General features: G+C 44.3%; 1 protein-coding gene across 4 annotated transcripts in view; it reads left to right on the top strand.

Moving 5' to 3' along the window:
- The window catches only part of CYLD (CYLD lysine 63 deubiquitinase), a 199,279-nt gene extending 182,862 nt beyond the window's left edge, over positions 1 to 16,417 (top strand). For 3 of the 4 annotated variants that reach the window (XM_073604979.1, XM_073604977.1, XM_073604978.1), the window contains 3 exons: positions 2,342 to 2,460; positions 6,463 to 6,679; positions 15,797 to 16,417. In XM_073604979.1, the coding sequence (XP_073461080.1) occupies positions 2,342 to 2,460; positions 6,463 to 6,679; positions 15,797 to 15,981 (521 nt within the window). In that variant the 3' untranslated portion in view covers positions 15,982 to 16,417. Of the gene's footprint in view, positions 1 to 2,341; positions 2,461 to 6,462; positions 6,680 to 15,796 lie in introns of those variants that run through there. The other variant, XM_073604980.1, reaches the window with a different exon arrangement.
- The last annotated feature ends 5,470 nt before the right edge of the window (positions 16,418 to 21,887 follow it).

Below are 21,887 nucleotides of genomic sequence, written 5' to 3'. Positions count from 1 at the left end.
GGGATGCTGGTCAGCACTTTTTTTGAAGGGCCTGATGCTTGCAATATTTACCTGCCAGGTAGGACCTTGCAGGTATTTATCATTGGCAGTTACCTGTCACTAATGGGCGAGGCTGTTGAGCTTAAACCATTGCTTAAAAAGTCCACACTTGTGTGCCATTGGACTCCTTGTCAGCAGTCAAGGGAATTCATCACTCCACCCTTAGTCAGAGGTGTCTAGGGCATTAGGGGAACCTCATCTCTATTGCTGTGGGCCTGACTAAATTGGATTTCTTCGACAGACCAGGTAGTCCCTAATGTGACCAAACCCTTCATTAAAACAGTCTTTATCCCTTACCCCGTGAGGACTCCACTTACCAAAGTGTCTCCATTCTCAAGGCTTCTCAGGCTGGCTCTTTAGAGCAGATGGGACTGTCCTCTTCAGATGACTCTGCTTTGAGTCAGCTTCCTGGTTTGGACTACATTGCACATCACCTAGGGGTTGCAGTGTCTGCTTCCAGGAAAGAAAATCTGTCCTTTCTGCAGCAGGACAATTAGTGTGGTCCCTATGCTAAACAATGCTAAGAGTGCTACTCCTGCCCACACTGTCTTCCCTAAGGACAATGCACTGAAATCTAGCTCTCCTTAACCAGTAGTCCTTGCACCAAAGGGAGAGTTTTGCACAGCTGGTCACTCCTTATGTCCACTGGAGAGCTCTGGAGCATCTGGCTTGTCAGCAGGTGGCAAATACTGGGTTCCTGCAGAAAGGCATACCCTGTCGGTGATAGCGTATACCTGGAGGCCTTTGTGGGATCTAATTTTCTAGGTCATGGGTGCTCAATCTGTGGCCCTCCAGCTGTTGAGGAACTGCAAGTCCCATGAGGCATTGCAAGGCTGACAGTTACAAGCATGACTCCCAAAGACAGAGGCATGATGGGACTTGTAGTTTGTGGCTGATTTGCAGCCTCCCCTAATCAGGTGAATGTTATTAGCAGTGAGGCTAAGTATTCTGCTCCTTCATGGCGATGGTCGCTTTACTGGACTGGGGAGAGTCAGGAGAGTCTGTGCTCAGGGTTAGGTGGAAAGACAGCTCCAGGTGTTAGAATGGATGTTTTTCTGTTCAGACTCGCTTTCACCAGTGGTAATGGATATCTTGCTTAGCAAGAATCTAATCATGGATTTGTTTTTGTAATCCACATCATTTTGTGGGTTTGTTCTTCCCTAATCAGGTTATTATGACGTTCCACCTTTTTTGGTGGGTTTTTTTGTGCCACAGCATCTCACTAGTTCAAGCTCGGTGTTTCCTTTTGGATGATGTCTTTCCACTCTGGTGGTGATCTCCTCTATACTGATCTTGAAAATTAGGTTGGTCCTCTGTGTCCTCCCTTTGTTTGTTGGCAGCTTATTGCAAGGGGCTTCTAATTCCAATTCTGGCATTGGTCCTTAAGGTGGTTCTGAGTTGCAGACAGTCCTTAGTCTCCACTTGTTGGTCAGTGGCTGTTGCACGCACCTCAGTTGGACTGCTTTTGGATACTCTGATTGCATCTGAATTCTTGTGTCCCTCAATGAATGAGAGAGAAAATATATATTTTTTTCTTTCTGTAACATCTTTTTCTTGTGGTCCTTTTGAGGCTCCTGGCCTTGGTATTGCTTTTTCACAAAACTGAAGTATGCTGGGTAGAGATACCTGTATACAGGGGCTGGCTTACAATTTTTCTGTTTGTCAGTGTTCAAAATTTTTTTGCAGCAGTATAATCCAACTATATCTGAATTCTTGTGTCCTTCAAAGTAAGTACAAAAATCTTGTCATGCCATATTGCTATTCAGCTTCTGTCCTACACAATATATAGCTAAAGGAATGAAACTGCTTTTGACTATAGCAGTACTGCAGCGCTGTCATTTTGAAGGTCTATTTTCTGCTCTCTGGCCTAGCAATATCCTTAAAAGTGTCAGATTGACAGCATTTTGCAATACAGTACAGATTGACTGTCTAACAAGTCCATAACTCGCCACTCCCAATCTGATTTCATCTTTTTGGGTAGCTAATGTTTCCACACTATCTGAAAGCAAAAAAAAACATTTGATGACATTTAAAGCTTGCATATCTTGACACTGGTGTGTTATTCAGTCAAAGGACTGACATGTCATTAACACTTTTTCTTATTGAGAGAAAATTTGGCCAGGTAACATGCAGAACTTGAAAAATATGTGAGCAATAAAAAGGGATCAAAGAGGTTCCCATTAAATAACCAATTTTTACCCAAGTCCAATGAAGTCTTATGCTCCATTTGGGAGAAGCTTTGCTGGAGTTTTTATTTTTTCTTGTCACTCACTGCCTGTCTTTGTCTGTTTCTGTCTTTCAGCCCCACGGCAGTGCCGCATCTGTGGAGGTCTTGCAATGTATGAGTGCAGGGAGTGCTATGATGACAGTGACATTTCTGCAGGAAAAATTAAGCAATTCTGTAAAACATGCAACACCCAGGTTAGTGCTGTGTATGTGGTCTAAAAGTTAGGTCCAAAAGTCACAATGCCTTTTTGACAATGCCTTGGCTACATTTATCCAGAAAATTACAGGAGAAATATACACTTTTTTTTTTTTACCTCTAAATAAGTGGCAAAAGCTGTCTATGTCAGGGACCAGCTTCCTTTTGCTCCTATCAGAACTTCCTTTCATAAAAAATTCTGGAACCCCAAGATGGGCAACAGGCATTCTATCTAAAGAAAGAGTGCCACCACTTCTATAAGTGGGCCAATGCCTGGTGGCCTTTGCGGCCATTTAAACCTGAGACATCTTCACTGGGTTCAAAACATTGTGTCCAGAGGCTACAACCTGGAGTTTTGCATCTTGTCTCCTCCATGCTTCATGCCGTAAAATGTGCTGGACCTGTTGCGCTCTCCAGGCACTATTTGCCAATTCCAAAATCAGAAAGATTTCAAAGTTAGTGTTTTAACCTGTTTATAGTGGCCAGGTCAAATGGCAATGTGTGGCCCATTCTGAGGCTAAAGCACCTGGAGTATTTGGGCCTCGTGTTCTTTTCCCAGGCAGAGCTTTGGACCCTTTGGCCCAAGATAGGGAAACTATGTTCCCTGGAACAGCCTACTATTTGCCTTTGCATGAGGGTGCTCGGATTAACGGTAGCTTCCATCTAGGTAGTCCCTTATGCTCTGTTTCATTCAAGAAAAAACTCAACATCTTAATGGCATGGGACAAGACAACTCTGTCTTTGGATTGCCCCATGCATCTCTGCACCAAAACTAAGTTATCCCTGGACTGGTAGCAATGTGCTGGAGTTTGGGAAATGCTTTTTCTTCAGAGTTTAAAAGGTCCTGAAGAAAGATGCTAATCTTTCAGGCTGGGGAAGTGTCCTGGATTGTCTGTCGGTTCATGGGACACGGTAGCCAGAGGAAGCGGAAGAGCTTGGGGCGATTCAGTTTACCCTTCAGCATTGGAAGACCCTACTCTGGGGTCTGACAGTCTGGGTCCAATTAAAAAAACACAGAGTGTACATAATTCATCAAGGTGCAATCAGAAGTCCTGGGTATTCTGAATTGGGCAGAACTTCACATTTAAATCTTGTCCGCAGTGCACATTCTGGATGTGGAAAATTTAGCAAACAAACTTCTTAAGCCACATCTTGACACTTCATGATGTTTGTTTTCCTGTATTAACATGTAAGTTACTACAATAAATTGTTTTTTATGGTTTACGGGCTTCACTATTTGCTGCCTTATTCTTCCATTGGGTGATGCTGACTGCTTGATTGGATGACACACTCACTATATGTTGGAGTTCGTGACCATATTGTTCTATGGGAGCAGTGCTTGATGCAAGTTGTATTCTATGATTGGATCACCTTATACCCACTATCAGTGTCTGGGGAGCGAAGCTGTGATTCCTGCTTATTGACCCACACAGGCCTGCTATATATACCTTTCTGGTAAGCAGATTGGATTTACACGTGGTGCGGTGTGCTTTCCTGTACACACAGAAGCTGGTGAAGGGTTTTTCATCTCTCTCTGCTTGGAAAAACTGTTGATTTTTTTAGTGCATGTGGACTTTTATTTATTTTTTTGTTTGCTGGCTGCTCATGCTAACATTATTACCACTGTTTAGTAGCGTGGATATCCACCACCTTTTTTATAAACTTCTTAGGCCGCCAACATCTAGATCCTGGAAATGGGTCCCTCCGCCCCCTCAGAGGGGTTTTACTCACTCTGTTTCCACTGAGGTACGCCAGACGTAGACCTTCTGGCGTCCAGACCCAAGTTCCTATTTAGGTCCAGGGATCCTCCGGTCTTTGGGATGGATGCCCTAGTCACTCTGTTACCTGATGGCTTCCAAAAGGGAAAAGCTGCCTCCCAATCCACAATTGCAAGGTAGATTTGGCAAATTATTTCTCAGGCGTACAAATTTTCAATACTTTGTTAGCTTTTCAGCATCGGGCCTCGGTTTTCCAGGTCTTCTGTACACGTTTGCCAAGTTTTAACAGATGAATGTGCAGGCTTCTGTGGATAAAGGCAATGGATGGAAGATTTTTTTTCTTATCTTGTTAAGAGGTTTTCTTTGTGGGCAAGTTAGCCATTATTTGCTGTTGCTCACCCCTCATGGGATTGCTTTTGGACATCCCAATGGTCTAAGAATGAATACTCCTGTCCTGTGTCTTGTGATGTACAATGAAGAAAACTATAAAACCCATTTCTTGGAGTACATTACAGGACACAGGTTCCTCACCTCTTAGTTCACGCCAATATTGCTTGTTGACAAAACCAAGTCAGTGCTGGGAGTGGGTGGGGTTATGAATTAAGCTTAGCAAGTGTCCAATCACCTAGCGTGGATGGGTGGAGCATAACCCAGTGGTCTAAGAATTAACTCTTCTGTGTCCTGTTATGTACTTAAAAAGGGCTTTTATAGGGAAGTCAAAAAACTGTGCAGAAGAAATGTGTGTATATGTATATATGTGTGTGTGTGTGTGTGTATCTATCTATCTATCTATCTATCTATAGATAGATATACACACACATACATACACACACACACAAACGTGCATCTCAAAAAAATTGGAATATCATCATAAAGTTAATTTTTTTCAGTAATTCAATTCAAAAAGTGAAACTCATATATTTTATATAGATGCGTTACAGAGCAATTATATTTCAAGCATTTCTTTTTATTTTTTATTTTAATGTATGGCTTACAGCTTGTGAAAACCCAAAATCTTTTTAACTCAGAAAATTTGAATATTTCATAAGACCAATAAAAAAAGTATTTTTAATACAGAAATGTTGGCTTACTGAAAAGTATGTACTGTATAGTATGCACTATATCAATACTTGGTCGGGCTCCTTTTGCATGAATTACTGCATAAATGCGGCATGGCATGGAAGCGATCAGTCTGTGGCCCTGCTGAGGTGTTATGGAAGCCCAGGTTGCTTTGATAACGGCCTTCAGCTTGTCTGCATTGTTGGGTCTGGTGTCTCTCATCTTTCTCTTGACAATACCCCACAGATTCTCTTCGGGGTTTAGGTCGGCAAGTTTGCTGGCCAATCAAGTGTTATCATGATCATTAAACCAGATATTAGTACATTTGGTGGTGTGGGTAGGTGCCATGTTCTGCTGGAAAATAATATCAGCATCTCCATAAAGCTGGTCAGCAGAGGGAAGCATGAAATGCTCTAGAATTTCCTGGTAGAAGGCTGCGCTGACTTTGGACTTGATAAAACACAGTGGACCAACACCAGCAGATGACATGGCTCCCCAAATCATCACAGACTCTGGAAACTTTTGCATTTCATTTGGAAAGCAAAGTCCCAGAGTCTGGAGGAAAAATGGAGAGGCACAGAATCCAAGTTGCATGAGGTCCTGTGTAAAGTTTCCACAGTTAGTGATGATTTGGGGAGCCATGTCATCTGCTGGTGTTGGTCCACTTCTTGGCGTTGGAGTTCTTCTTTTAGGCAGAACTAAATTCAGTTGTATGGGCACTTGCTATAATGTGCACTTATTTATACTTGCACATTATGGCACACTTACTGTACCTCCTAGTGGGTCTTCCTCCGGCAATGACAGGTCCAGGCGCCAGTTGCCGATTGCCTCTGCCACCTCATCTTCCCTACTACTTCCTCTGGGCCTCGCGTCTCTTCCTTGGGCGGTCAATGATTATGTAATTCCTGCTTTTGCTTTACACTGTCTCTGCCATCCAGATCTATTCTTAGAATGCCAAAGAATGCCAAGAACAATCTATGATGTACACTACATGGCACATGTGCCACAGTGTAAATAGAAAATCTAAAATTGCTCAGATCATAAAGCAAACATTTTGGGTTTTTTTGGCAAAAAATGACTAACTCCTGGACTTTACGATTCAAGAATCAAATATTGATATTCCGATGTGAGTGATATCACATAGCGATTAATTACTTTAACTTACAGTACTTGTTGCATCAAGTTCACTGCTTCTCTTAAACATCTTTATTTTAAATTCCATAGGTTCACCTTCACCCAAAAAGACAACACCATAAATTCAATCCAGTATCCCTTCCCAAAGAGCTCCCAGACTGGGATTGGAGGCGTGGCTGTATACCATACCAGAAGATGGATCTGTTTGCTGTTTTGTGCATTGAGACAAGTCATTATGTGGCATTTGTAAAATATGGCAGGGATGACTCTGCTTGGGTGTTTTTTGACAGCATGGCAGACCGTGATGGTAGGTATATACAGTATATGTCTAAGTATTTTGAAATTCTACTTCAAATTCTTCCATAAAGATGGTGTCATACAAATTACTTATTGTTTGTTAAGGCATCTATACAAGTCTATGCCAGCCCCTCTATTAGAGGCTGAAATAGCACACTGTGTATGTTTTATTTAAAAACGAGCGCTGTAAATACTGTATATCAGCTGTCTTCAGGCCGGTCTCATCACTCACGGCCGCTTTCCAGCTCTGATAGATGTCTTCTGTGGGAGGGGCCGTGATCTCCCTCTGACCTCAGAGGAAGATCACATGGCCGCTCGTCTCCTCTGCAGAAGACACCCAGCGGAGCTGGAAATCAGCCGCGAGTCACGTGACCGGCCTGAAGACTGCTCATATACAGTATTTACAGCGCTCATTTTTTTTTGTGTAATCTTTATTTTATTAAACATATAAAATACATAAAGTACAATAGAGGAAACAACATGTAATTATTGAGGGTGCAGAGTGGCTGTTTAGCCTATGAGCATAACACTGTACAACATCTGAGTTTAAGTAGAGCAAAAACCAGACAAACTGGGGAGGCATGGGGAAGGGAATGAGGAATAGGGAGAAACCGGAATCATTGCAATGCATAGGGAAAGTTCCATGCATTGCCCGCACCTCATTATAGCTCTCAGCCAATATGCTGGGGCATATCTCAGCCCTGTGGCAAACAGGGACCCGAAAGGCATCGCCCACCCCCCCAGGAGAGGGGCTAAAAGTCTTCATCATATCTTCGTCTAGGGGAGACACCTTCCGGGCCCCCTCTGCAGCCTTCTCAGATGCTGGTCCTACCAGGGTACCAGGGTTATCAGGTGAATTTTCTATCGAGTGTAACCATCAGAGTGCCTAAAAAATATTAGCTAAAGGAAAACATAACAGGTTACAAAGGACGTATTGCACCTTGGAGTTGGTCTCCATTGTTGGCCATATGGACCGTAGAGGGGGAGAGAGGGGTAGAGAATACACAACTGCAAGCAGGGTTTATGAGAAGTCATGATCAGGTATGCACATTATTATTAACAGGCCTTTCCAGCTTCAATGAGGGCTCCGCTAACTCCAACAGTGCAACATCCAGGCTAGATGACACAGGGTCTGGGTTGGCAGTATAATTCCGCCGCTGTGCCCAGATACCATTAAAGCGTTCACTCCTGTTCTTGCACCTCGCCACCCACTCCTCCGCCTCTCTAATTTCATCCACCTTCTTAAGCCACTCTGTTATAGTAGGAATCTACAGGCGTTTCCAGTAGAGAGGTATAAGCCATTTAGCAGCGTTTATGAGATGAGGAAGTGTGCTTTTCTTATAGTGGCTCAAAGGAAGGGCAGGGAGGTGCAGGAGAAAGTGAGTTGGTGAAAACGGGATTTCGATCTGCAGGGCATCCTTTATATAGGCACAAATATCTAGCCAGAATGGGCTAACCACTGGGCAGTCCCACCAGATATGGAGGAGTGTGCCTTTCTGGCCACAGCCACGCCAACAGCGGTCTGTGGCTGAGGGGTCTTCCTTACATCTCAGGTGTCCCCAACGGAGTGCATCCTTACATTTCAGGTGTCCCCAGCGGAGTGTTTACTCACATATCAGGTGTCACTGTCCCCAGCCAGCGGAGTGCTTCCTTACATCTCAGGTGTCCCCAGTGGAGTGCTTCCTTACATCTCAGGTGTCCCCAGCGGAGTGCTTCTTTACATCTCAGGTGTCCCCAGCCAGTGGAGTGCTTCCTTACATCTCAGGTGTCACTGTCCCCAGCCAGCGGAGTGCTTCCTTACATCTCAGGTGTCACTGTCCCCAGCCAGAGGAGTGCTTCCTTACATCTCAGGTGTCACTGTCCCCAGCCAGCGGAGTGTTTCCTTACCTCTCAGGTGTCACTGTCCCCAGCCAGAGGAGTGCTTCCTTACAGCTCAGGTGTCACTGTCCCCAGCCAGCGGAGTGCTTCCTTACATCTCGGGTGTCACTGTCCCCAGCCAGCGGAGTGCTTCTTTACATCTCGTGTCCCCCCATTGGAGCCCTCTATATCCCAGCCGGCTGGCTACAATAGAGATTGAGCTGCGGCTCCGGCCACCCCCCCCCACCTTTCGACAACAGGTCACCGATGACAGACAGACTGCGGGGGGTGGGCGGTGCCGCAGCTCTATCTCTTTATAACTTGTCTGGTCTTCTGGAAAATGGCAGCCGGCAGAGACATTATCTCTGCCGGGCATGGACCTGTGGCGGGGTACGAAAAATCGTGAAAAAAGGTGATATCTATTATCTATTGGCAACTATGACCAGGCCCCACTCGGCTGCGGGGACCATAGCGCCCGCGTGGGTCGCTATGGCGGTAGTTACGCCACTGTCTGGAAGGCCTAGACCTCCCATCTTTTTAGGTTTCTGCAGTAATGACACGGCCAGTCTAGGTTTTTTATTGTGCCATATGAAACTAATCATTAGGCTTTGAAGCTGTGTGAAGAAGCTTTTGGGGAGAGGGATAGGTAGCATCTGCATAAAGAAAAGTATCCTAGGGAGGAGATTCATTTTAAGTATGTTAACTTTGCCTAGCCAAGTGAAAGAGGTCTTGGCTCAGTTCTGCAGGTCTCTGCGCACCATGCCCAGAAGAGTAGGGAGATTAGCGGAATATATTGGGTCAAACTGGTCTGTAAGTTGGATCGCTAAGTATTTAATAGAGGTTTTGGCCCAACTGAATGGGAAGGCTTGCTGTAGATTAATGGCCAGCGTTTCGGGTATAGTAATAGGTAGGACCTTAGATTTAGTGTAGTTGAGCTAAAAATGTGATATTTGTCCAAAAATTTTGAGTTCTCTCATAAGGTTTGGCAGCGAGACAAGGGGGTTGGTCAGGTGGAAAATCATGTCATCAGCATAGGCTGAGAGTTTGTGTTCCGTGGACCCCACCGTTACCCCTCTGATATCACTGCTTGCCCGTACTGTTCTAAGGAGAGGCTCCATAACTAAGGCGAACAGGAGGGGGGAGAGGGGGCACCCTTGCCTTGTGCCATTCTGTATGGGGAATACAGAGGACAGATGGCCATTAACCTTGACCTTCGCACTGGGGGTTGTGTAGAGGGCCATAATCCATCGGAGCATGTGGGGGCTAAACCCCAGGGTTTCCAGAACCGCCTTGAGGTATGACCAGTCTATTCTGTCAAAAGCCTTTTCGGCGTCCGTGGACAGAATGAGGTAGGGGGTGGAGTCACGGTGGGAGCGGGCCCACTGAATGAGCTGCATGGCCCGGATAGAATTGTCTCTGGCCTCTCTACCTGATTTAAATCCCGTCTGATCGGGGTGAATGATAGATGGTATGATGTGTTTTAGTCGGTTTGCCATAATTTTTTCAAAAATTTTTTATATCGACATTAAGTAGCGATATTGGTCGACAGCTTTGTGGGAGGGTGGGGTCCTTGCCTTCCTTTGGAATGCACCGTGATGTGAGCTAACAGGGCTTCGGGTGGGATTGGGTGGCCTGTGGCAAATGAGTTGAAGTACCTGCACATATGGTTTTGTAGCAGGGGGAGAAATTTAGCGAAATACTCTTTGGTATATCCATCCGGGCCAGGGGTCTTCCCGTTATGCAGAGCCTTCACTGTCCCAATAATCTCCTGAGGGGAAATGGGTGATTCGAGATCTAGTTGTTGCTCTGGTGTCAGAGAGGGGAGCACGGCCGAAGCGAGGTAATCGCCAATAGCGCATAGTTTGGCTGTCTGTTCCGTATGGGAGATGTCTTTGTCTAAGTGATATAAATCTGCATAATAGTCTCTAAAAATTTAAGCAATCCCAGAAGAGTGCAGGGTCGCCGTACCACCGGGGGACCGAAGCATGTGTATATGAGAAGTTATTCACCGCTTTCGGTGTGCTCTGGCCAGCATTCTGCCGCACTTATTACCGTGTTCGTAATATTTATGGGATAGGTGGCGTAGTTGCCTGTGGACGCGATGGTCAAGGAGGCGTGAGAACAACTCCCTCAACTCAGTCAGTCGTTTGCGGGCCTCAGCGTCCCCCTGGTGTTTGTGTCTAAGTTTTTCCTGTTGTAAAGCTGACAGCACCCTCTGAAAGTCAATCTGTCTTTCCTTTTTAAGTCTAGAACCGAATGAGATCAGTTCTCCTCTGAGTACTGCTTTATGGCTCTCCCATATGACTCCCTCTGGTAATTCCTCAGACACATTTTCTGTAAAATAGTGAGTAATGGTTTCAGAAACCTTAGCTATCACTGAGGCATCATCCAGGATATTTTCATTGAGTCTCCAGGACCATGCCTTCAGGGACCCATCCGGGACCTTGATCTTAGCAAGAACAGGGGCATGGTCAGATATAGTGATATTTCCTATTTCAGCTGACTGCAGTAGTTCTAAAGTATCGTGATCTACACACATGAGGTCTATGTGTGTATAGACATCATGCACCTCTGAGTAGTAGCTATAATCTCTGTCCGATGCGTGCAGTGCTCTCCATGTGTCGATGAGAAAATTATTCTGCAGCAATTTGCGGAAATGCTTAAGGAAGGCCTGGGAGTGCGAGGGGCGGCCACGGGATGTGTCTAGAAGTGGATTAGGGCTAACATTGAAGTCACCTCCAAGGATTAGAAGGCCTTCTCTAAAATCTGACAGCTTTTCTAATATTGAGTCTATAAAGGAAAGTTGTTGGGTGCGTAGAGTCGCAAACATGAATTTTGTGTTGGCCGTGACCCCTTTAACGAAGACATAACGGCCTTGTGGGTCTATTTTGGCTTTCTGAGGGTTGGAATGGGCAGGATTTGTGAAATGCGATGGCTGTACCACGTGATTTAGCTACCGGGGAGTTGCTAAAGAACCATTGATTATAGAGATATGTAGGTATCTTGGGGAGGGATTGCTGCCTAAAGTGAGTTTCCTGCAGGAACACTACTTGTGCCCCCAGGCGTTTCAGTTCAAGCCATAGTTTGTTGTGCTTGTGTGGAGAGCAGTGCCCCCTAACCTTATAAGACAGTACCTTTAGTGATGGCATACCTGAAGCCGATGACAATTGGTCCTTCTGTTCCCCTCAGTGAGTCCTTTGTGGGTGTTGGCAGGTGAAAAAACAACCTGAAGGCCAAAGCAACAAACAGTTAGCTATCAGAAACAATGTGGGGGGACACTGATGAGAGTAAGGGAAAGAGAAAAAGAAAGGAGGGGAAGGGGAGAGATGGGTGGGGGAGGGAAGGAAGGGAAGAGGGGGAAGGGGAGGGTAGAAGAAGAGGGGGGAATAAGGCACAAAAGTAAAATAAAAATAAGGGCCAGACCTTAACTATTAGGTCTGGCGCGCTGTACAGTAGTGAACTACAAAGCCAGCCTGGGGGGGGGGGGGGGTGTATCAAACCCAAAAACCACCTAGGCGTCAGCTTGGGGTCCCACTAGGGACAGTCACCTAAGTAGGTGAGGCCTAAGTGGGGTACGTGGGCAACCACTAGGAGGACGTGGGACCCAGTACCCCGTCCAGTCCATAAAAACCAATGAACAGGATGGTGAACAAGGAGTACTCAAACATGTACCCCCAAGAAGTGCAAAACACGGCATTCAAGCACTGGGCTGTATAACAAACCCTCCAATCGAGCATGTAGCAGGGGGTTCAATTTAACACTAGGTGGTATCACAGGGGCCCCAAGTTTCAGTGTCCTTCGTGGTGTGGGTGTGTAATTACCGTATTGCGTCCATTAACTCCTATGCCCAGTCCAGGAAGCCAGTAGAGAAAAGGAGGTGTTCTTGGTCCTTCCAAGGGACAGTGGATAAGTTCATCAGCAGTATGGTCAGTCTCTAGTAACAGAGGGGCCCAGGGAAGGTCCTTCGGTCTGCTGTTTGCAGCCACGGGATCGGCGGCCGCCGGGATCCATAGCTGGGGAATCGGAATGTCAGGAATATTGTGCCAATCTGGAAAGTCAACCGGGTCAAGTTCCAGGGTGTGCAGGAAGCAGGGGAGGTCATCTTTAGTGTGCAGCACAGCCCATCGGCCATTTTTGGACGCCTGGAGTCTAAATGGGAAGCCCCAGCGGTATGTGAACAGTGCTTGTTTTTAAATAAAACATACACAGTGTGCTATGCCAGCCTCTAATAGAGAGACTGGCAGTGACAAAATGTATATTTTAATATTAAAATAATAGCGACAGGGGTTGGGGGGGGGGGGTTTGGGTTAACAAACGCTTTAAGTCATATTCAGATATTTCTTTGGCACTATGCATCATATTTTAAGAGCAGTGAATGTCACATTCTGCAAACACCCACTGCAGGTGTATCTTCCTGGTGTGTATAAACTTCAGCAGTTGATTCACTGCGGTTTGTTGAATCTACTGCTTTTTAAATATATGTCTAAGAAGGAGAAATGAGTATTCTCAAAAGCTTGCACAACAAACTATATGCAGTTTGCCAGCAAAAGTTATGGTCTATATTTTTACTCTCTTACTGCCTTCTATGGCTAACCCGGTACAGCGCCACTTCAGATTCTCTCACTTAGATAATGAAAGACATTACAAAATAAAGAAAAGTATCACCACTGGGCTTTTTCACACTCTTAAAGCGATATTAAAGCCTTGTTTTAAAAAGAAAAAAAAATTAAATACTTACCTGCTCTGGGGCCTTTGTCCACGGATTTCGGGCACTGTACCACCAGCCACGTACTCGTATTAAACTCCCCGGATGCAACTCAGACTACTTTACATTGGGCAGGGGAACGAGACAGGGGTGCCTCCTGTCACCGCTTTTATTTGCCCTTGCCATCGAACACCTGGCCTGGGCGATAAACTTAGATCCCAACATTAAGGAATACTTAAAGGGTGACCAGGAGTTTAAACAAAGTTTATACGAGGATGATGTTCTAATGTTCTTATCAGACCCTATAGTCTCCATCCCCAACCTAATATCTACACTACACACCTTTCAGGATCTGTCTGGTCTGGAAGTCAACCTCTCTAAATGCTCTGCCCTTTCGATAAATTTTCCCCAACAAATTTCCGCAACCATTCAATCTAATTTTGGGTTTTCCATGGAGGGACAGGCGTTACCATATTTGGGGATTAGGTTAGCACCGTCGCTGCACAAGCTATATCATGCCAACTATCCACCAGCATTCACTCGGATCAGACAATTACTACATACTTGGAGCCTGTACAATATCACTTTCTTGGGCAGGATTCAGGCAGTGAAAATGTCTGTCCTCCCCAAACTTTTATTTTTTTTTAGAGCCCTCCCCAACTATGTGTCCCGCCAGACTCTGGATTAATTACAAAGAGAAGTAAACAAGTTTATCTGGAGGAACAAAAAACCTCGCTTAGGTAAACAAATGATTTACAAATGATTTATGAGTGGCCTGGGATTACCAAACCTCTGGCTTTACTATCTCTCAGCCAGACTGCTACAACTGGCTCAATGGCGCACCTCTCCACAGGGAATCCCCTGGCTCTGCTTCGAAAGGATCTCAATAGCCCCATATTTCCTTCCAGGATTATTATGGGCTAAGACCATTCACCCTAAAGACATTTCCGCATTAAATTCAGTGGTAGGCCAGTCCTTACATCTATGGGCCCTTTATAAGAAAAAATTCTCACGTCTAACCCCATGCTGACATCATATATTGGGAACCCCTAATTCCCCGCCGCATTCCCCAACCCGAATGCATTCACCCTATGGATTGCAAAAAATCTCATCACCCTAGGCTCCCTACAGAAAAATGGGGTAATTTGCTCTTTTCTATCTCTACAAACCTTCCACTCCTTACCCAGTACCGAACTTTATAAATACCTACAAATAAGGCATTTTTTTTTAACTCACACTACCCTAGTGCTATCCCTGACCCTGACATTACATTTGAGAAACTATGCAGCCCTGCCTCCAGAGACAAAGGGACGATCTCCCTCCTATACAACTTCCTGGGCAGCCTAAACATTCCAGACAAATCTTCTGCCATTCTCGGTTGGGAGCAGGAGACCAGGGCGGTTGCTTCCCCGGAAGAATGGTCTAATAGGATTTCTAATATGCATAAGTGTACAAAATCTATGGCATTGAAGGAAACGGTGGTGAAGTTACACACCGGGTGGTACTATACCCCTGCCAAGTTACATAAATTCTTCCCCACTGTTTCGGAGAACTGCTTCAGAGGATGCCCAGAGAGGGGGACTCACATCTTCTGGAGCTGTACTGCTCTGAGGGATCTCTGGCAAAGAGTAACCTCTAAGGTGGTGGATATCACAGGCGCCCTGACTACACTTACCCATCAGATGTGCTTGTTCTTCGCTGACATCTCTGGAACCCCCCCCCCCCCCCCCTGAACAAAAACTATCCCATACACTCTTCAGTGCGGTCCAGTGGTCTATAGCTCTATTTTGGCGGTCCCCTGGGATCAGGTCCTTAAACGTATGGGAGCTATCCAACTCATGGAGAAGGTCTTCCACACTATCATGGATACCATGCACATCTATGAACTGAAATGGAAGTCCTGGTCCCCATGATCTCCTGTATACCTCCTTTCTCGTACTGACTGGGCACCCACACCTGAGGTAATGGTACCGACAGCAAATCCCAAAATGTTTCCCCGTAAACTATTACGTATTATAGCTCAGACTTTGAGTTCCTCTTTTCCTTTTAGTTCTTTTGGTTCTTCAGTATTTTTTCTAATCTAATTACGTTCAGTGTGGTGAACCATCACGTTGCCGTGGAGGAAACCTCCAAAGCCCTTAGTTCGCATTAGATCTCACCCCTTAGGGCAGTCTCCCCATGGAATTGCACTAATGCAACACTTTTAAAGAATACAGGTCACTGTAGGTCTAGCCTGTAAACTGTTTTTCTTTTTTTACCTTCATTTGTGAACTCTGTAAGCAATGTTTCTTACACTCTGTTACATGTCACACGTTGCCACATTCAGTGTAAATGATGCCCATTATCTATTATTATATTTCTCAATAAAACGTTTGTATTAAAACAAATAAATAAGAATAATAAAAATGACTCCAGAACTGATCATCTACACTGGAGAATGACTGAGTGGTAATTAAACTCATGAGAGTTCAACTCTGTTTGCCTCAGTTTAAGCAGTTCTTATTAAATAAACTTTGATAAGACCCACCTATGTCTCGGATTAATATTTTTTTTGTCTTTCTGCAGGTGGACAAAATGGGTTTAACATTCCACAAGTCACCCCATGTCCTGAGGTTGGGGAATACCTGAAAATGTCCTTAGAGGAGCTTCATGCCTTAGACTCTCGAAACATTCAGGGTTGTGCCAGGCGGCTCCTGTGTGATGCCTACATGTGTATGTACCAGAGCCCCACTATGAGTTTGTACAAATGAAAGACTGCTCTGTTTTCACTCAGCAGTGTAAAATATATGCCTGAGGGGGGCAGACTATGACTCCACAGCTTCTGTTGACCCTGTCTTGATGAAAAATACAGTTCAGTGACTGGACAGCCACAGGTTGCCTGAGCTTGTTATGGTTTCTTACCAATGAAAACTGGCAAAGCATTTTTCGTACACTAAGATTATTCCCATCTTTTCCTTAATCAATTTACTCTCAACAAACAAAACAAGATAACATACAGTATAACTGCATCCGCAGCCTTCTTTGCACTTCAGTTAGTTTTATTTTCTTGTTTTGTCTTTGAATTTCCACTGAATGTAAGTAACAAGGGAAGGAACAATTGTTGAAGCTTTAAGTCATTACAGAATTTCAATGTGTTCTTTTCTTTTTGTTTGAAATAAAAACATTATAAATGCACAAATGAAATGACCTATGTCTGGGCTCTTTTGGTAATTTTTGTCTGATTTTTTATTTTTTTTAAATATGCTGATATAGTAACACATTTTTTTGAAGGGTCTGACATTTAAAACACATGTAAAATACTTACCTAGTCTTGCTCTGTCAAGATATAGCAGAAATCTCTGGAATGTCCAAGTGCTTTTATATGCAGAAACTTTCTGAGCCAGTCCCTGCCTGTATCAGATTCCAAAGTCTCTCTATTAGTGATCCTGCACATCATTGTTATGGTCTAATGGTAAGTGTTATCAGGTGGAAGTGGCTGGGGCTATTGCTCTACCCATGTGATTTAGGAAGCACAGTGCCTTGAAAAAATATTGATACCCCTTGACATTTTTCATGTTTTGTCATGTTACAACCAAAAACTTAAATGTATTTTATTGGGATTTTATGTGATAAACCAACACAAAGTGATTGAATGGTTTTACAAATTTTTTTACAAATAAATATGTGAAAAGTGTGGAGTGCATTCGTATTCAGCCCCCCGAGTCAATACTTTGTTGAACCGCTTTTCCCTGCAATTACAGCTGCAAGTGTTTTTGGGTATGTCTACCAGCTTTGCACATCTAGAGAGTGACATTTTTGCCAGTCTTCTTTGCAAAATAGCTCAAGCTCTGTCTGATTGCATGGAGAGCGTCTGTGAACAGCAAATTTCAAGTCTTGCCACAGATTCTCAATTGAATTTAGGTCTGAACTGTGTCTGGGCCATTCTAACAAAGGGGTAGGCAAACTGGAGCCCTCCAGCTGTTGCCGAACTACTTTGAGTAATTGTAACTGCCAGCCTTGCAATGCTTCATGGGAAATGTAGTTCCACAACAGCTGGAGGGCCCCAGGTTGCCTACCCCTGTTCTAACACATGAATATGCTTTGATCTAAAGCAGTGGTCTCCAAACTGCGGCCCTGGGGCCAGATGTGGCCCTTTGCTTGCCTCTATCCAGCCCTTGGAGCACCAGTCCATCAACAACTGACACTAATGATGGGGAACCATTCCTCCCATTGACACCAGTGGTGGAGCACTATTCCTCCCACAGATACCAATGATGGGGTGCTGTTCTGTCCACTGATATCAACAATAGGGCATTATTACTTCCACTGATGCTGGGGCATTTTCTACTCCCACTAGCCGCAGTCCGCCCCCCCCTAAACTCTGAAGGTTAGTAAACTGGCCCTTTGTTTCAAAGGTTTGGAGACCCCTGATCTAAAGCATTCCATTGTAGCTCTGGCTGTACAGTGGGGACGGAAAGTATTCAGACCCCCTTAAATTTTTCACTCTTTGTTATATTGCAGCCATTTGCTAAAATCATTTAAGTTCATTTTTTTTCCTCATTAATGTACACACAGCACCCCATATTGACAGAAAAACACAGAATTGTTGACATTTTTGCAGATTTATTAAAAAAGAGAAACTGAAATATCACATGGTCCTAAGTATTCAGACCCTTTGCTGTGACACTCGTATATTTAACTCAGGTGCTGTCCATTTCTTCTGATCATCCTTGAGATGGTTCTACACCTTCATTTGGGTCCAGCTGTGTTTGATTATACTGATTGGACTTGATTAGGAAAGCCACACACCTGTCTATATAAGACCTTACAGCTCACAGTGCATGTCAGAGCAAATGAGAATCATGAGGTCAAAGGAACTGCCTGAAGAGCTCAGAGACAGAATTGTGGCAAGGCACAGATCTGGCCAAGGTTACAAAAAAATTTCTGCTGCACTTAAGGTTCCTAAGAGCACAGTGGCCTCCATAATCCTTAAATGGAAGATGTTTGGGACGACCAGAACCCTTCCTAGAGCTGGCCGTCCGGCCAAACTGAGCTATCGGGGGAGAAGAGCCTTGGTGAGAGAGGTAAAGAAGAACCCAAAGATCACTGTGGCTGAGCTCCAGAGATGCAGTCGGGAGATGGGAGAAAGTTGTAGAAAGTCAACCATCACTGCAGCCCTCCACCAGTCGGGGCTTTATGGCAGAGTGGCCCAACGGAAGCCTCTCCTCAGTGCAAGACACATGAAAGCCCGCATGGAGTTTGCTAAAAAAAACACCCGAAGGACTCCAAGATGGTGAGAAATAAGATTCTCTGGTCTGATGAGACCAAGATAGAACTTTTTGGCCTTAATTCTAAGCAGTATGTGGAGAAAACCAGGCACTGCTCATCACCTGTCCAATACAGTCCCAACAGTGAAGCATGGTGGTGGCAGCACCATGCTGTGGGGGTGTTTTTCATCTGCAGGGAAAGGACGACAGGTTGCAATCGAGGGAAAGATGAATGCGGCCAAGTACATGGATATCCTGGACGAAAACCTTCTCCAGAGTGCTCAGGACCTCAGACTGGGCCAAAGGTTTACCTTCTAACAAGACAATGACCTTAAGCACACAGCTAAAATAACAAAGGAGTGGCTTCACAACATCTCCGTGATTGTTCTTGAATGGCCCAGCCAGAGCCCTGACTTAAACCCAATTGAGCATCTCTGGAGAGACCTAAAAATGGCTGTCCACCAACATTTACCATCCAACCTGACAGAACTGGAGAGGATCTGCAAGGAGGAATGGCAGAGGATCCCCAAATCCAGGTGTGAAAAGCTTGTTGCATCTTATGGCTGTATTAGATCAAAAGGGTGCTTCTACTAAATACTAAGCAAAGGGTCTGAATACTTAGGACTATGTGATTATTTCAGTTTTTCTTTTTTAAAATATCTGCAAAAATGTCAACAATTCTGTGTTTTTCTGTCAATACGGGGTGCTGTGTGTACATTAATAAGGAAAAAAATGAACTTAAATGATTTTAGCAAATGGCTGCAATATAACAAAGTATGAAAAATTTAAGGGGGTCTGAATACTTTCTGTCCCGCTGTATGTTTAGGGTCGTTGTCCTGCTGGAAGGTGAACCTCCACCCCAGTCTCAAGTATTTGGTAGACTCTTTAACAGGTTTTCTTCTAAGATTTCCCCATAATTTGGCTCCATCTATGTGCCCATCAACTCTGACCAGCTTCCCTGTCCCTGTTGAAGAAAGGCATCCCCACAACATGATGATGCTGCTGGTGTGTTCAGGGTGATGTGCAGTGTTAGTTTTCCGCCACACATAGCGTTTTGCTTTTTGGCCAAAAAGTTCAATTTTGGTCTTATCTGACCAGAGCACCTTCTTCCACATGTTTTCTATGTCCCCAATATGGCTTCTCACAAACTGCAAATGGGACTTCTTATGGCTTTCTTTCAACAATGGCTTTCTTTTTGGCACTCTTCCATAAAGGCCAGATTTGTGGAGTGCACGACTAATAGTTGTCCTGTGAACAGATTTTCCCACCTGAGCTGTGGATCTGTCAGAAACCATGAATCAAACTGAGACAGAAGGACAGTTAAATCTCACTTGTTTAATAATAATAAAAAAAAGGTAAACAGAGTAAACGTAGTCAAAACATAGCCAGAGTTCAGGAACTGGAACGGATAGTCAGACAAGCCAAAACGTCAGGGAGACAGAGATGAGCGTAGTAGAACAGCAAGCAGGTTCTGGAGCCAGAAGGAATGTCAGCCAAACAAGTCTTTAACAGGAGCACAAGAGAGCATTTCTAGAGATGTGACCAAGGCGAAGGCAGAGATCATCTGGGCTGGACGATTTAAGTAGGCAGGACTGAGGAGCAGGATATCATCAACAGGTGAGTCAATGTAGAGAGATAGGAGCTGGCCATTAGCCGACAGCTGAGTGGCCCAGCCCTGACAGGATCTCTGCAGCTCCTCCAGAGTTAACATGGACCTCTTGGCTGCTTTTTTGATTAATGCTGTCTTTGCCCGGCCTGCCAGTTTAGGTGGACGGCCATGTGTTGGTAGGTTTGCAGTTGTGCCATACTCTTTCCATTTTCGGATGATGGATTGAACAGTGATCCATCAGATGTTCAAAGCTTGGAATATTTTTTTATAGCCTAACCCTGCTTTTAACTTCTCCACAATTTTATCCCTGACCTGTCTGGTGTGTTCCTTGGCTTTTCTTGTGTTTCCTTCATAATGCTGTTTGTTCACTAAGGTTCTCTAACAAACCTCTGAGGGCTTCGCAGAACAGCTGTATTTATACTGAGATTAAATTACACACAGGTGGACTCTATTTACTAGTGGCTAGGTGACTTCTGATGGCAATTGGTTCCACTAGATTTTAGTTAGGGGTATCAGAGTAAAGGGGGCTGAATACAAATGCATGCCACTCTTTTCAGATATTTATTTGTAAAAAATTTTGATAACAATTTATCATTTTCATTCTACTTCACAATTATGTGCCACTATCACATAAAATCCTAATAAAGTACATTTACGTTTTTGGCTGCAACATGACAAAATGTGGAAAGTTACAAAGGGTATGAACACTTTTATATTGTCGAAAGTATTGTGACGCCTGCCTTTACACGCACATGAACTTTAACTGCATCCCAGTCTTAATCCGTAGGGTTCAATATTGAGTTGGACCACCCTTTGCAGGTATAACAGCTTCAACTCTTCTAGGAAGGCTGTCCACAAGGTTTAGGTGTGTGTCTATGGGAATGTTTGACCATTCTTCCAAAAGCGCATTTGTGAGGTCAGGCACTGATGTTGGACGAGAAGGCCTGGCTCACAGTCTCCGCTCGAATTCATCTCAAAGGTGTTCTATCGGGTTTAGGTCAGGTGAGTGAGTGAGTTTGGGGGTGGAGGAACTTGACTGGCCTGCACAGAGTCCTGAACTGATAGAACACCTTTCGCGGACAACCTTCCCAGAAGAATTGAAGCTGTTATAGCGGCACAGGGTGGGCCAACTCAATAATGAACCCTACCAGTTAAGACTGGGATGCCATTAAAGTTCATGTGCTTGTAAAGGCAGGCCTCCTAATACTTTTGACAATATAGTGTATATCAGGGCACTCGGGATACCTAAACAAAAACCCAACATACAGGCACCTGTATATACTAGCATACCTTTTGAACTTTTTTGGAACATGAAGTTGAAGCTGAAGTAGTTTTTATGTTCAAGTTTGTTTTAAAGTGGAATGTTAGCAAAAATTGATTTCTTTCTTGTTACATAACTACATAGTAGGTGAGGTTGAAAAAAGACACAAGTCCATCAAGTCCAACCTACGTGTGTGATCATATGTCAGTATTACCTTGTATATCTCTGTATGTTGCGGTCGTTCAGGTGTTTAATAGTTTCTTGAAATTATCAATGCCCCCTGCTGAGACCACCGCCTGTGGAAGGGAATTCCACATCCTTGCCGCTCTTACAGTAAAGAACCCTCTACGTAGTTTAAGGTTAAACCTCTTTTCTTCTAATTTTAATGAGTGGCCACGAGTCTTAAATTCCCTTCTGCGAAAAAGTTTTATCCCTATTGTGGGGTCACCAGTATGATATTTGTATATTGAAATCATATCCCCTCTCAAGCATCTCTTCTCCAGAGAGAATAAGTTCAGTGCTTGCAACCTTTCCTCATAA

The sequence above is a fragment of the Aquarana catesbeiana genome, linkage group LG11 (genome assembly GCF_042186555.1).
Source record: "Aquarana catesbeiana isolate 2022-GZ linkage group LG11, ASM4218655v1, whole genome shotgun sequence".
Taxonomy (NCBI): Eukaryota; Metazoa; Chordata; class Amphibia; order Anura; family Ranidae; genus Aquarana; species Aquarana catesbeiana.
This window is presented reverse-complemented; position numbering and strand designations above follow the sequence as displayed.